Source organism: Hypoxylon trugodes (genome assembly GCF_022578975.1).
Source record: "Hypoxylon trugodes strain CBS 135444 unplaced genomic scaffold F4822scaffold_5, whole genome shotgun sequence".
Classification (NCBI taxonomy): domain Eukaryota; kingdom Fungi; phylum Ascomycota; class Sordariomycetes; order Xylariales; family Hypoxylaceae; genus Hypoxylon; species Hypoxylon trugodes.
The window spans coordinates 748,348-763,547 of NW_026250020.1; the positions used below are offsets into that span (position 1 = coordinate 748,348).

The following is a 15,200-nucleotide window of genomic DNA, read 5'->3' on the forward strand; positions in this document are numbered from 1 at the left end:
TGGGATTTGGTTTTTTTACCCAAAGCGCATTAGTCCTTTCACTTTCATCCCTTTGAACCCCTAAAATCCCTGTCATCTTAGCAAATGATCACACGGATTACGCGGTGATACCTTCTTCCTTCTCAACCTCGTCCTTACTCGGGCACCACTTGTCTTGAAGCTTCTTATCCAGAGTAAGCTTAATGACATCCGACTCCCACCACTCACCCCAACTCGTCAAGAAGATTCGGTCCGGATCCTCGGGGAAGTCGTCTCGTGTGAAAGCTGCGAGGACACTTTGGGCGCCTACCGGGACACTCTTCGCGTCAGGATGGTCTGCGGGGAGTTTTATGTCAGTTTGGCGATAAAGACCCGTGGTGGGTATTAGGCCAGGGGAAACGGCAACGACTTTGCATTTGCCTTGGAGTTGGCGACGCCACCAGTGAGCTCCGAGGAGCGCGATGAATTTGGTGTCGGGGTAGAGATCTCGCTTCGTCCCTGAATTACGCTTGACGCTTTCATCTAGTACACCTGTAGTGATTAAGGGGTTAGCATGTAAGTTGGGTTGAGTGATTAGTGGGTTCGACATACTAGGGTCGTCTATTAGGCGAATACCTCCAGAGGAAACGAATACTAGGCGCGATTGGGATGCCTCCAATTTCTCTCGGAGTAGGTGAACGAGGTAATGTTGGGCTAAAATATCATTAATACTCATGGGTCAAATGTAAGGGGTTGATATGTGCCTTACATAAGTGGTTCACGATGTAAGTTCCACACCACTTAGACACGCCAGGCTCATCTACAGTCTTTACTGTTGCCGCATTGAGCATCAGGTAATCGATCTTATCTTGCCCAATCTTTTCAAGAGCTTGCTGAGAGAAAGTCTTGACAGTTTTCAGGTTTGTTAAGTCGGATGGGATGATAGTCAAGCTGTGTTTGCTAGTGTCGTACTTGAGGCTGTCAAAAGCGGCCTGCGCTGTCTTGGCATCCCTAGCTGCGAGGATGAACTTGTAAGGCTGCGTCTGGGTAAGAAGCTGCTTCACCAATTCAAACCCCTAAGTAGTACGTAATTAGAATTATGATATATCCCATGATCATTGCTGAGTGGCTTAACTTACGATGCCAGAGGTGGCGCCAGTAGCGACGACGGTCTTCGCGAGGGTTGCCATTGGTAGGAATTGTCTAGGTTAGTGTGAGATAGGAAGTGTATTGAGAGGTTGAGACAAAAAACGACGTCTTGGAAGTTGGGTTGATCTTCCTTTATGCACCACCAGCCTTATAAATACGTATATGTATGATTCAGGGCAGACTGCTGACAGGTCCTATTAAGTCCGCTACCTCCTTACAAGTTAAGCCAAATCTACTTGGATTATCTCCGTTTGCTCCACAAATTCAACTTCCACAGCAATCTCAATCGTATTGCTTACCAACCACATAACTGATTACTTTTTACATGTAAGGGAGTTACATTCCCTGCCGAGGGAGACGAGGATAACCTTGGAAATCCATTGTCGGTGAATGACCAATCAGAATTCAAATGGGATCTGTAGAGAGGTATCATAGGAATCTTTAGCCAATTGGAAGTATTAAATTTTAGAGTGTACCTTAGTTAATGTACTGCAACAAAAGTGATATGTAAAACATAAAAAGTACTATTATTCATCATATATGACATATGGATTAAATAAAGTGCGAAATACTTGAATATCGGTTAGACGGGAAGCCGTTTGCGTGCCTAGGCGGTTTTGCTTTTTTCTAGCCTAACGGAGCGAAGCTCAGACTTGACCATCGGCGTTCACGATGGATATGAAATTCCGAAAGTCACCTATGTAAGTATCCGTATCTTCGAATATTATGAGTCCCTTGTTGGATTCGAATTTTTAATAACGTTTGTCTAGAGAGCTGGGCAACGATGTCATTAGTTTTCGATATGAGGGGCAAGCTGTATGACATAGTCGATTTGTTGGATGCCATTCGTCCGTATTATCTGACTAAGCAGGTCAATTCCTATTCTGAAACTTGTAATTATAACCTTCCTCATGAAGCACGATTCATGCTTCAATTGGATATTTTGAATATCAAGTCGATATGGTATAAATGTAAAGTCTAGTAATAAACGAAGCATAACATGAGGTGTAAAAGTTACAACATTTAATTGTTCTATGGAATTCCATGGGGAGAGTGGTCGAATAAGCGTGTGGCCCCCGCCATTCCTAATATGGTTTAGCGCAGAAGAGCTTCGGCTTCTGGCCGGTTCCTCTGTCATTGGATGATTAAATTTTTTGAAGCTTTTCTTTCCCCAGAGTCAAAATCTCCAAATTCAAACTTTGACGATCTTCGTCTTCATAACGCAAACCGTTATTCTTTCTCCTCCCCTCTTGTGATCCGTGGTTTCTGTGGTAGCATATTTCCCCTCTATTTCCGCCTCATTGCTCCATCTATATCATAGTCACAATGCAGCGTGCTCTATCCTCCCGAGCGCGGGCTTCGGTCTTATCCTCGGCTACTGCCAGCAAATACCGAGCTGGTGGACTCTCACAACAACTTCGATTCGCACACAAGGTTAGTATTATGGACCTTGGGACAGCCAAAATTAGCGAGGCGGAAGTCTTTATAGGTTACTGACTCTATTTGCTTTAGGAGCTTAAATTCGGCGTTGAAGGCCGAGCTTCCCTACTTGCCGGTGTTGAGACACTCGCTAAGGCTGTAGCCACCACACTTGGTCCCAAGGGCCGAAATGTCTTAATTGAGTCAAGCTATGGCTCCCCCAAAATCACAAAGGGTATGTCTTGAGCTTGATCCGGACATTGTTATGCCTTAATCGAAAAAATACTAATTTGCACATTTTTCAGATGGTGTTACCGTCGCGAGAGCCATAAGTTTGCAAGACAAATTCGAAAACCTCGGTGCCAAATTAGTACAAGATGTTGCGTCGAAGACGAACGAATCTGCCGGTGACGGAACTACAAGCGCTACCGTGTTGGCTAGGGCTATCTTCTCCGAGACTGTCAAGAATGTTGCTGCTGGTTGCAATCCTATGGACTTAAGGCGGGGCACTCAAGCGGCTGTTGATGCCGTTGTTGCGTTCCTCCAGAAGAACTCGCGAGGCATCACCACAAGCGAAGAAGTCGCCCAGGTCGCTACCATCAGCGCTAACGGAGATACACACATCGGCAAGCTAATTGCCAATGCCATGGAGAAGGTCGGCAAGGAGGGTGTCATTACCGTCAAGGAAGGAAAGACGATGAATGATGAGCTAGAGGTTACTGAGGGTATGCGCTTTGACCGTGGCTACGTTTCCCCGTACTTCATCACGGATCCCAAGGCCCAGAAGGTCGAATTCGAGAAGCCTCTCATCCTTCTTTCTGAAAAGAAGATTTCTGCCGTCCAAGATATCATCCCCGCCCTAGAGGCGTCTACTCAGCAACGACGACCCCTTGTCATCATTGCTGAAGACATTGATGGTGAGGCTCTGGCTGTCTGCATCCTCAACAAGCTCCGAGGCCAGCTCCAGGTTGCAGCAGTTAAGGCCCCTGGCTTTGGTGACAACCGAAAGTCGATCCTCGGCGATATTGCCGTCCTCACCAACGGTACCGTCTTCACTGATGAGCTTGACATCAAGCTTGAGAAGGCTAGTCTCGACATGCTTGGTTCCACCGGATCCATCACCATCACCAAGGAAGATACTATCATTCTGAACGGTGAGGGTACCAAGGACAGCATTGCCCAGCGATGCGAGCAGATCCGAGGTGTCATGAACGACCCCACCACTTCTGATTATGAAAAGGAGAAGCTGCAAGAGCGACTTGCTAAGCTCTCTGGCGGTGTTGCCGTCATCAAGGTTGGTGGCTCTTCCGAGGTTGAGGTCGGCGAGAAGAAAGACCGTTTCGTTGATGCCTTGAACGCCACTCGAGCTGCTGTTGAGGAAGGTATCCTGCCTGGTGGTGGCACTGCCCTTCTCAAGGCTGCCTCCAATGCCCTGAAGGATGTCAAGCCCGGCAACTTCGATCAGCAACTCGGTGTCAGCATTATCAAGAACGCCATTACCCGACCGGCCCGGACGATCGTCGAGAACGCTGGCTTAGAGGGCTCTGTTGTCGTTGGTAAGCTGATGGATGAGTTCGGCAGCGATTTCAACAAGGGATTTGACAGCGCCAAGGGAGAGTACGTGGACATGATCCAGGCTGGTATCCTTGACCCGCTTAAGGTTGTACGAACTGGTCTAGTTGATGCTAGCGGTGTCGCGTCCCTACTAGGCACCACTGAGGTGGCCATCGTTGAGGCACCTGAGGAGAAGTCTGCCCCCGGTGGCATGGGCGGTATGGGCGGAATGGGAGGTATGGGAGGTATGGGAGGTATGGGTGGAATGATGTAATCGGCTCATGAATGAAATACGATCTTGTCATGTATCAAAAGTTTGGGTTCGGGAGCATTGACCACGGTGTTATGCGGTCGGACGGATTGATCATATCTTTTTTTTCATCTCTCTCCTCTCATCTCCCCTCTATCCTCTCTTCCTGCACTTTGTTCATACCTCTTGATATCCTGAGCGGCGTTGTAAAAAAGAGTTGTATACTAGAAGTTACGAACTACGAACTACTATGAACGAAACTACTTACCTACACTCTGGTAGGTGATCAAAATAAATGATCTGATGCTATCTTCTATTTCTTTTTAGGCATCGAAAAAAGCGCAAAAAATGTGTATTTACTTGTACCTCTGAAGTGTTGCCTGGTCACTGATGAGATACAATGAGGTACAATGAAATGGTATTGTGTAGTGATATGCGATGACGAATCCTGTGGCTCATTATCAGATGTATCATGTACCTAAGTAGTAGGATAACCTGCTGAGGCAACAGCGAATTAACAGCACTACAGCGGTAGTGGCGGCGCTGAAGACCCAATGCAATCTAGAGGGGGGTCACGTGTAAAAATTGTCCTACATCAAAATTTTGTAATTTTGTTGCCCAACGGTCGTACCCAGTTACCGCCAAGAATAGCGCATTTTTTACAGCTGCAAGCAAGCATCACAGGGGGGCAATCTCGCGGTGAACCTGCCCACCATCCCACTAAATTACCCCCCTTGTCACTTGTACTTTGTCCGCCTAGTCCACCTAATCCCTAAATAAAACTCCCCCCCTACCCCCCTACCCCCTACCCCTCCCCTCCCAAAACAATTAACCCCACCAAGGCTTTGTTGTGTGGTCCAGCGAGTGTGTATATTGATTCCCTCCTGTTCGTCGTGCGTGCCTCTTTTTTTCATACCTAGTCTGCTAAGCCCGACGTTCCCCTCCATTGCGATAGCGCCCGCACTAAAAACATTACCAACTCTCCAACTTCCTTTCTTTTTACTGCACTCTCCTATCTCCTAAACATCGCAAATTTCTTTTGCATTTCCCCCCTCGACCCACGAGAGCAACCCTGCGGGTATAAATTTCATAGACAGAAAGCCCACGTTAGTTGCAGACCGACCCCAGCCATTGTCTTACCTATACCCAGTTCGAAATCTTTCTTTCAATCTCCTTTTAGATCTCTCGAACCCCGCTAACAGCCCACATCGTAGCTCGACTCCGGATTCTCATTTGGTACCAGCGTAGCTCGAGCATATTACCGCCAGCATGGTGAGTGCTTAAATAAATCCAATCATCAATAGTTACCTGCTGACGACGAATGATGGTAGTCTCAATCAGGGTTCGTGATCCCCTTCAGCTAATGCCTGCCGTATTCCCTATCTCTCTCTATCCATCCATCTACCTACCAACGACCACCACCCGCGTGTCATTATGCACCTTCGCGATGCACGGTCCCATCCAAAATTATCGTAGGAGCATTTAGGAGTAGGAACTAATATTCCTGGCCTATACAGAGCGACAGTCTCGCAGGACTGCATTACTGCGTACAACGACCTTAAGCTTCAGAAGAAGTACAAGTACGTCATCTTCAAGCTGTCAGACGACAACCGAGAAATCGTCGTCGAGGAAGCCTCAGCGGATAAGGACTGGGAAGCCTTCCGTGAAAAGCTCGTCAACGCTACCACCAAGAGCAAGTCCGTAAGTATTGGATTACCTCGACGAGGTCATGTTTTGAGCCCAATTTTAATTTGTTGGCTATAGGGTGCTGTTGGCAAGGGTCCCCGATATGCCGTGTACGACTTCGAGTACAACCTTGCTAGTGGTGAAGGCTCCCGGTTAGTCGTCCCAGCCAGTACTTCGAAATTATCATATTAACAACGTGTAGAAACAAGATTACCTTCATCGCATGGTCGCCCGATGAAGCCAATGTTATGGTCTGTATACCCCATATTTTCCGACCGCATGAAAGAGAAGATAGTGACTAACTTTTTTGAAGGCCAAGATGGTGTACGCCTCCTCGAAGGAGGCCCTAAAGCGCGCTCTCAATGGTATCGCCACCGAACTGCAGGCCAACGACCAGGACGACATCGAATACGACACAATCCTGAAGGTGGTTAGCAAAGGCTTGGCTTAACCGTTATTCAGCTTCTTCTAAAACCCTGAGAGAGCGACCACGATGAATGAGGTGGTTGCCCGATGATTACTAGTTGAGGGGGCACTCGCGTGCCAAGGAAATCCACGACGTCTACGAAAACTGCAGCAGGATGGACATAAACAACACCCCTACTACTACCTTTTTATAAAGTAGGGCCAGTTTGAGATCACTTCTTCTCTTTTTTTTCCTTTAGAGGCATGACATGAAATTTCAGAACCGATGTTAGCCAAGGGTATACACCACCATCACACACATACAAACCAAAAAGCACGTGTTGGAATGTAGATCATTCTCGTTGCACTCTCCCGAGCAAAAATCTACGCCATTATTCGTTACGTATTAGTTTTTTTGGTCTTGTAAAGACGCCTAGACTATTTATTTTTCAGCCTGGCTAGTGCTCATCCATTATCTCCGACAGGCTTATTTGTCTACCTCGTAAATCATGACTTTGCCTTCCAGGCTGCTTGGAATGTGTCTGCTACCTCGGCCGCCTTCTTTTCGTCTCGTATTCGTTGTAGTAAGAACCCCTTGAGATCATCCCAGAATTCGTTGGTGCCTAGAGCTTCCTCACCGCTTTGACCTTGTGCAACGTCGGTCTGTGCTGGTGTTTTTATCGCCGCTGCCCCGCCCATGACCATGACTGAGAACTCTATACTCGTCTCGCTCTCGCCTGCAAGATCCTTAAGCACCTTACTATCTGGTATCGGCTTCTTCTTGTGTAGCAACTTCATCTTATCAACTGGTATGCCTGTGTCCTTAGACACACTAGTCTTAATATCCAGGACAGATGTGTTGAGCGTCTGGGACGTGATCTTGATGTCTAGCGGTGGGTTTCGTAAGGACTTGACGGCAACAGTAAGGCTTCGTTCTTGGCCCGGAGCGACGGATGTGGATTTGCGTTTGCTCATGGTCTTCGGCATCTTGGGGAGGATATACTATTCTCTATTAGTTAGCTAGCTATAAGACATATACGTAGTTCAGGGCGAAACGTACAGCGCCCCGCGCCGCGTAGGACTTTGGGTCTTCGACATGATCGGGGGATAGCTTCACTGGACGAGAGTCCAGAACCGAGAGGAACGATTTGGCGAACGTAACTTCTGTCATTTTGGCTGTTGTGTGAAAATTAAACTGTTGAATAAGGATGGAAGTTAGGTATGTCGCAAACCACCAAATATACCTAAGCCCGCTTGTAACTAAATGGTGACGATCATAGCGTCCCGCACTTTAAATACCAAGCCACAAATATCCCACCTGTGGCTAAAGCTTTACGCCTCGTTGTACCTGAGTACTTAGCTCGATCCCCTGCATAAACTCCACTTCCTCGATTCGGATTTGTGCAACGCCGTGTTCCCGTGGAAAGTGGGTACGCTATTTCTTATCAGCTTATCGCTAGAAAAAAAAGTTGCCCATGCAAATTGCGGGATGCCCATTGATTTTTCGAAGCACTCGTCCAGTGATACCCCCAAAACTACTTCCATAATTCACACGCAAACCAACAACGAAAATGGGTGTCGGTCGTCGTATGAGGAAACAGGGCCCTCCTGAACCCTTATCAGAAGAACATTTTGCGAAATTGAAGAGGAAGGCTGGTTTACCCGTTGACGATACACCCGCCGAGGCGCCGAATAAGAAGAAGCGGAAAACTGCGACGGCGGATGTGAATAACAAAGATAAAGTTAATGGCGCTGCGGCGAAGAATGGTGTGGTTAAGGCGAATGGGAAAGCTAATGGTGTGAAGAGCGCGCCAGTCTCGAAACAAAATGGGAAGACGAAGGGCAAGAAGCATGTACCGGAGCCAGAGTCCGACGAGGATCTGAGCGATGGCCTTGGTGATGGGTTTAGCGGGTCTGAAATGGATGACGATGAGTTCTCTAACTTGGACGATGAGGAGATGGGTGGCCTGGGAGATGACTTCTTAGGTTCCGACGACTCAGTCTACGATTCCGACGCAGAAGATCCTAAGGAGCGAAAAGCAATGTTCTCGGAAGACGAAGACGATTCAGATGCTGAAGAGAAACTCACTGCGGCAAACATCGTCGGTCTATCGCGAAAACTCGACGAGCAAATAGCACAAGAAGAGGCGGAAGCTCAAGCCGAATTGGAAGAAGCAGCCCTTCAGACCAACATCGAGCGACCGCATGTCCTTGGCGACGAGGAAGAAGATGATTTAGCCTTAAAGACCAAAGCACTCCTAGCTCCCGATCTACAATTACTAAGAACGAGAATTACCGATACGATACGTGTCTTGGACGACTTTGCGAACTTGGCGGAGGAGGGCAGATCAAGAGCTGAATACACATCGCAATTGTTGAAAGACATTTGCGCCTACTACGGTTACTCGGAATACCTTGCTGAGAAACTCATGAACCTGTTCCCGCCGAAGGAGGCTTTCGCATTTTTCGAAGCAAACGAGACGGCACGACCTGTCGTCATCCGAACAAACACTCTACGAACACATCGCCGAGATTTAGCTCAAGCCCTTATAAATCGTGGTGTCACGCTGGAACCTGTAGGCAAATGGTCTAAGGTTGGGTTGCAGATTTTCGAGAGTAATGTACCTCTCGGTGCTACGCCCGAATACCTCGCTGGTCACTACATCCTTCAAGCCGCATCTTCATTCCTACCCGTCATGGCTCTAGCCCCGCAAGAAGGAGAGCGAGCACTTGATATGGCTGCTGCTCCTGGTGGTAAAACAACACATATGGCTGCTATGATGAAGAACACTGGATGCATATTTGCCAACGATCCTAGTAAATCTCGTGCGAAGGGTCTCATTGGTAACATCCACCGTCTCGGTGCTCGCAACGTTGTCGTCTGTAATTACGACGCCCGAGAATTCCCGAGGGTTATGGGTGGTTTCGACAGAGTACTTCTCGATGCTCCTTGCTCTGGCACAGGAGTTATCGCTAAGGATCCTTCAGTCAAGACCAACAAGGACGAAAAAGATTTCATGGTTCTACCCCACACTCAAAAACAACTACTTCTAGCCGCCATCGACTCAGTCAACCACGCAAGCAAGACCGGTGGTTTCTTAGTCTACTCTACCTGTTCAGTTACTGTCGAGGAGAACGAGCAAGTAGTCCAATATGCACTCAACAAACGCCCCAACATCAAACTCGTATCCACCGACCTTCCCTTCGGAAAAGAAGGTTTCACTAGCTACATGGGCAAGAAATTCGACCCGAGCCTACGTCTAACACGACGATACTACCCACATACCTACAACGTCGATGGTTTCTACGTCGCCAAGTTCCAAAAGATCGGCCCGACACCTCCAAATCTCATTAAGGACCACAAGCCTGTCCAGGGTGCTTCAGTGCCCCAGGCAGACGATGAGGTTATTGACAAGACACCCATCGCCGCGGACGAGGACGTACCAGAGGAGCTTCGGGAGAAGGATGACTTCGGTGGTTTTGATGAGGAGGAAGATGAGAAGTATATTGAGCGCGCGAAGAAGAATGCTATGAGGAGACGGGGTCTAGATCCTAAGACTTTGGATAAGCCGAAAGCAAAGGTGGAGAAGACGGAGACGAATGGTACTGTGGAGAAGGAAGCTGAGCCGAAGAGCGAAAAGAGTGAGAAGGTTGCAGGCAAGACGAAGAGTAAGAGTAAGAGTAAAAACAAGAAGAAGGCGTAAGGTTTTATAAATAGGAAAGGGGTAGATTAAAATGGATTTCTTCATTGGCGCCACATTAAATCACGAGCCCCTTTGTGAATTACTCGCCTGATTAATGAGCATTATTTTTTACCTCTACGAATTCTATAACTAAAATGTTTGAGCGTAATCTACGATGGGATGATAGGGCGGACTCCAGACGATTCAAAGTTTCCCAAAAAAATTAAATCACAGGCTCCATCATAGATGATTCAAAGGCTTGATACTATCATAGTTCCAATTCATAGGCATTAAATTAATCTTCCGAAAGCCAACGCCAACGCCATCGCATCCCAAGACATCCAAGTTTAGCTTGCTTTTAACTGAGCTAGGGATGCGATAGCACGCCAGATACATACGAGTTAATCTAAGTACACAGCGCCCAATCCCCATTCCGCCTCCGCCGTGAAGGCAAAGGTGCCAAATCCATGGTCGTGGAAGTGAACCATCCGGATGGGGTACTATGCTACGGTAATGAGGACGCTATGTCGTCTCTTCCCCATGATTTTCTCGAGAGTATCCTGAAGCAGGTAGAAATGTGTAGCCGCAGCGACAGTGAGAGAATGTCGACAAGACAAGACAATTTCAAGGTTGTGAATTTTCTAAACGAAAGAACCGCCAAGTATTTTGTAAATCCTGTTTGCAAGTACGCTTCGCGTAACTCGCTTACACTTCGTCGAGTCCCGATAGACAATACTTCCTTCGACTGTAAGGGGCTCATAGTGTATAGGGCACTCGCGAGGAAAATCTCGTAACCTATTTGCGAGCTTAGGTCTTCATTGTTCGCGAAGGAGCCATCGGCGACCACAGAGTTTTTCGTAGTAGCCCAGTCTAGGGCAATACACCATAGATTCTCTGATAAGCTCTCCTACCGCCTCTCTAGTATTATTTTCGATAGTCGTTCCCCCCAACGACTGATTCTACGCTAGGATCTTCGTCCTCCTCCCATGGGCCTTCCAGCCGGCCCCAAAGGCTGCCGCCGGTTGGCGGGGCGGGGCAGATCGTTCTGTCCGTGAGCTTTCCTTCCTCTTTAAAGAAGGGGGTTTGGTGTTTCGGGACCATGTGAAGGCTTCGCACTCGGCGAATTTAACAAAAGAAAAAAAAAGGGAGAAAGAGTACCCATGAAAGGGGGCTTCTCGATGGATTATGTCAGTTATATATATATAGCCGTTCTCTAATCGGCCTACGTATACGTATAATCCGAAAGAAATAACAAATGACATTCGCGTCTTCTAAAATACTAGGTATAAGACAATCGTAACTCATCGCGGCGCTTACGTTGGCGAATACTAATCTGAAAAAAAAAAAAAAGAAAAAATTGAGATGTAATAAAACAGCGCGCCTTTTACGAGTGATCGTGACTAAAGGGGGAAGGGTCAAATACGAGGGCGTTTGCGAGGGCGCGGGTTCTGAACGATTTCCATATACATGGGCTATCAACGCAACGGTAAATTCATTAGCATGGCCTATTTTTCTATGATGGCGGCAGTATTATCCGAAATACAACGCAAATCACTCTCCAGTAGGAGGTACTCTCGGTGGCTTAGCTTACTTCTTCTCTGAGGGACGAAGTATACCCATCCACCTCGTCCTCATCCGGGTCAACCTGTAGTTCATCCACCCACTCACCCCTTCGCGCCTCCTGCTGATTTGTCTTCTGGTCCTCCTTTCGCTGTATGCGTCTATGCATCTCTCTGTTGTACTCCTGGACGCGGATCGTGGCAACTCTCTTAATTAGCTCGTTCTCACGCTTGTTCGTTCCCGCGTCTCCAGCTCGACGAGCATCTCGGCTCTCTTGTGTCTCTTTCAGGGGAGCATTTCCGTGACGTTCCGACTCTAAGTCCTCGAATCTGTACGAACGAAGTTCGGTGCAAGCCCAACCGGAATTGCGGTAGTAACTAACTCCCGCGAAATCACCAGTAAGCCACTAAAACATCGGGTGTCAGTAATTGTCAAGCTCAGTATATATATTATCTTAAAGCTGCGAATTGGGAGTGAAAGCTCATATGGGATCAGTAATCTTCACCCGGGTCAAAAGAGGTAACAAATGAAGACAGAAAATACTTACGTGTGCGAACTCTCCGTGCGTCACAACCACGATATGCGCGTCATGATTTCCCTTCTCATATTCGTCTTTGGCAGCATCGCGTAACCATTCACGAACATCAAGAGCTCTTCTCTCGACCTCTTTGGGGTGCGGGCAGTAGAGAGAATCGGGGCCTTTTTCTTGCCAATTTTCGTCCAGCTGCGACATGTCCACATTGTCTCCCACGCCAAACTCGCGGCACCACTTCTGAATTTCCTCATTTGGGGACCCGGTACTGCTAGGGGTATCGTTGATCTCTTGCAGCTCGGGGAGGAGGACTAACTCGAGATTATCTTTGACGATTGGTCGGAAGGTGTAGATGGCGCTCTCGATGGCGCGGCGTAGAGGGGAACAGAAGATATCAGTAACTTTATCGGCGAAAGGATATTTCTCGCCCAGAGTTTTGCAATCTTGTATACCTGCTTGGGTTAGTCCAGGGTCGTGGAGCTTAGTTCCAGCTTGTTCGACGCTGTGAAGAGATTGGCCATGGCGGATGATATCGATGATAGGTCCGGAAGGGGTATCCGACGGGGGATTGCTGGAGGCTGCCATCTTCTTTCTCTTTCGGATGACTTGTGCAACGTAAAGGTCGAGAAGCTCGGCTCGGAGTTACTCAGTCAAGGCCTCGATTTTGGAGGTACTTTAAAGTAGGATTGGGGTACAAATGCAGGTGCTCAAGTACATCGAAATTCTGGGAAGGTATTTCGCTGCGTGTTTAAGTATGTTTCTGGCCTGAATTCGTAAATCATATCAATGACGATAGTTGCTCTTCACCTATGTTTTTATGTGCCTATGAGGCACCATGCAAATGATATTGTTTTTGCTGATAAAGAGTTTGGATGTTTGGAGGCAGAGATTGCTTTTTTTAGGGCGAGGTTTCTACTTGAGTTGTTTACAACCTCTAAGCGCTTCTTTCTTCGTTTCAGTACCAGGAAGGAGCTTCACCATTCATCTGATTCCGTCTCTTGGCTAATAGAGTGAATTGTGGGGCTCCGCGCTCTAGCGATCAGTTTCAGAGCTGCGTGTACCTATAGGAGTAGAAGGTACTCCTGAATATAATAGATGGCAATCGCTTTCCGAGATCGAATCCAGGGGTACATGCAGCGGGAGGGTACATATAGTTAGGGAAAGAACCGTGGCGTCAACTCACACGCGAGATAAGTGGTCGAATACTGGAAGGTCCGTGGGTACATAAGTGAAGTGTCTCCGCACGTTCTAGCTGCCTTTATAGGGGCACGGGTATGAGTATATACTTCATATCAGTTAGGTACGTGACACAAACCCAGAGATGTATCGACAAACCGGACATACATACGTACCAGAGTAAAAAAAAAAAAAAAGAAAAAAAAAAAAAATTCAAGCTATGACTCACAAAAATGATAGGTGATATTTAACAATTAATTGATAGAAGACTCATTCAGACTGTGTGACACGAGAGAGCGGGATGCTAATAGTTGCCCAGATCTCTACCTAGATACGTATCTACATGTCGGCGTAATCCTGACTGTGAATGAGGCATGTTTTAAGAAGAAGGATATTAACAGTATGAATTATGATACTAACTGGTGTTAACGAAACTATTATCACTTATCGCATCCATTGAAGCCCATCATAATTGCGCGTCCTATACCATATCCGCACCCCTATCCCTATCTCTCGAACGTCGGATAGGATACTGAGGCGGCCTTGAACTGTGGCTGCCTGCATGACTCCCACTAGTGTTCCCGTTAGGGTCTCCTGCAGAATCGCCCTCTAAATTCTCATTTCTTATTCCCGGACTCGATAACACCCCCTTTTCACTGTCCACACGCCCCTTTCTCCAGCCTGCTCGGTTTGTAAACACCAAGTCTGAACCCTCACACCCGTCGCTCCAGATAAATTCGGATCCTCGATTCAGGGGAATATGGTTGATACGCCAATCCCAAACGCTAGCATATACCATACGATAGGCTGAGAATGCAAATGTTGTGCCGATGGTAATACCTGCAAGTATATCGTACCAATTATGGGACTCGTCGATCGTCAGACAGCCACAGACGAGCGTCGCCCCCAGGATTGGGCAATAGAACAGAATGAGCTTCCACATTGAGGGGTGGTAATTTGCGAATACTTTGAGCTTGGCGTTGAGGTAGAGAGACAGGTATACGGCTGCAGCGGATGTAGTCGTCGAATGGCCGCTTGGAAAGCTCTGCATGGCGTTCCATAGATCCCAACCTTGCTCAACCGTGCATATTTCCGCTGTAAACATGTATTGCCTGTACCCAGCACCATTCGGGCCTGTGCCGTTGAAATCCGGATTATTGACTAAGGTAGGGTCGGGTTGGCAAATGTCGTAGAAGCTTGGCCTCAAGCCACCGATTAGCCACTTTATCATGACTTGAAATGCAGCCGAGGTCTCTAGGGCGTAGATGAAGCCAATCAGAGCATTGTTGAGATCCCAGAAACTCCGAATGCGAATCTGGGCTAACAGGATGGAAAAAACAGGGACTAAGATCGCAAGAACCGCATCTAACTAAGAGGGTATGATTTGAGGACGATACGGATATGCGAACTCGGGATAGACGACTTCACCGGTATCTTCGCCGTCGCGCGCATCTATGACCGTAAGGGGGAACATTCGTTTGCCAGCAGGGGGGAGGTGATAGATCTATAAGGTGTCAGAATGGTACTCAATTCTAGGGGACGTTTTCAAACTTGCGCAAATAGCTAACACGCCAAGGAGAAGCATAGTGAGGATGTCAAGCCAAGTTACTCTCAACCACAAGCCAAACGATGGCCGCTTTTCCATAGAGTATGGCTCCCTCTGTCTACACAGACATTTCCGACGTTCCTTGGTTTGAGATGGAGCGCGAACTCTTCTACCTCCTACGTATGGATCCATCGGAGCGAGGCCTAGAGGCATGAAAGCGGATGATGCCTCGGCATCAGGATGGTATTTGCCGTCGATAAAGTCATCAGCTTACGAGCAGAC

The 15,200-nt window shown here is 47.6% G+C and overlaps 7 protein-coding genes across 7 annotated transcripts; 3 read left to right on the forward strand and 4 right to left on the reverse strand.

Annotated features, from left to right (window-relative positions):
* Positions 1–7: 7 nt before the first annotated feature.
* On the reverse strand, positions 8–1,263 carry F4822DRAFT_402652 (NAD(P)-binding protein). Its single transcript, XM_051458037.1, has 4 exons — positions 1,098–1,263; positions 728–1,034; positions 571–672; positions 8–510 (listed from the first exon to the last, which is right to left on the reverse strand). Exons 1-4 carry the CDS (start codon positions 1,146–1,148, stop codon positions 98–100), a joined length of 873 nt encoding a protein of 290 aa, XP_051314146.1. The 5' UTR covers positions 1,149–1,263; the 3' UTR covers positions 8–97.
* Positions 1,264–2,142: 879 nt separating this feature from the next.
* On the forward strand, positions 2,143–4,840 carry F4822DRAFT_402655 (heat shock protein 60). The gene is made up of 3 exons (XM_051458038.1): positions 2,143–2,541; positions 2,620–2,761; positions 2,832–4,840. Exons 1-3 carry the CDS (start codon positions 2,434–2,436, stop codon positions 4,352–4,354), a joined length of 1,773 nt encoding a protein of 590 aa, XP_051314147.1. The 5' UTR covers positions 2,143–2,433; the 3' UTR covers positions 4,355–4,840.
* A 311-nt stretch (positions 4,841–5,151) lies between these two features.
* Positions 5,152–6,698, forward strand: F4822DRAFT_244173 (uncharacterized protein). Its single transcript, XM_051454342.1, has 7 exons — positions 5,152–5,194; positions 5,545–5,602; positions 5,662–5,672; positions 5,848–6,031; positions 6,095–6,168; positions 6,219–6,267; positions 6,336–6,698. Exons 2-7 carry the CDS (start codon positions 5,600–5,602, stop codon positions 6,465–6,467), a joined length of 453 nt encoding a protein of 150 aa, XP_051314148.1. The 5' UTR covers positions 5,152–5,194; positions 5,545–5,599; the 3' UTR covers positions 6,468–6,698.
* Positions 6,699–6,928: 230 nt separating this feature from the next.
* Positions 6,929–7,592, reverse strand: F4822DRAFT_429000 (cell-cycle control medial ring component-domain-containing protein; the record flags this gene model as incomplete). Its single annotated transcript, XM_051461002.1, has 2 exons — positions 6,929–7,423; positions 7,482–7,592. The coding sequence occupies 2 exons, from the start codon at positions 7,590–7,592 to the stop codon at positions 6,929–6,931; spliced, it is 606 nt and encodes a 201-aa protein (XP_051314149.1).
* Positions 7,593–7,912: 320 nt separating this feature from the next.
* On the forward strand, positions 7,913–10,376 carry F4822DRAFT_402663 (NOL1/NOP2/sun family putative RNA met). The gene has a single exon (XM_051458039.1). It carries the CDS (start codon positions 7,993–7,995, stop codon positions 10,123–10,125), a length of 2,133 nt encoding a protein of 710 aa, XP_051314150.1. The 5' UTR covers positions 7,913–7,992; the 3' UTR covers positions 10,126–10,376.
* Positions 10,377–11,362: 986 nt separating this feature from the next.
* On the reverse strand, positions 11,363–12,881 carry F4822DRAFT_244283 (phosphoglycerate mutase-like protein). Its single transcript, XM_051454344.1, has 3 exons — positions 12,212–12,881; positions 11,696–12,070; positions 11,363–11,576 (listed from the first exon to the last, which is right to left on the reverse strand). The coding sequence occupies exons 1-3, from the start codon at positions 12,779–12,781 to the stop codon at positions 11,520–11,522; spliced, it is 1,002 nt and encodes a 333-aa protein (XP_051314151.1). The 5' UTR covers positions 12,782–12,881; the 3' UTR covers positions 11,363–11,519.
* A 972-nt stretch (positions 12,882–13,853) lies between these two features.
* F4822DRAFT_429003 (acid phosphatase/Vanadium-dependent haloperoxidase) lies at positions 13,854–15,131 on the reverse strand (the record flags this gene model as incomplete). The annotated part of the gene is made up of 3 exons (XM_051461003.1): positions 13,854–14,737; positions 14,801–14,876; positions 14,982–15,131. The coding sequence occupies 3 exons, from the start codon at positions 15,129–15,131 to the stop codon at positions 13,854–13,856; spliced, it is 1,110 nt and encodes a 369-aa protein (XP_051314152.1).
* Positions 15,132–15,200: the final 69 nt, after the last annotated feature.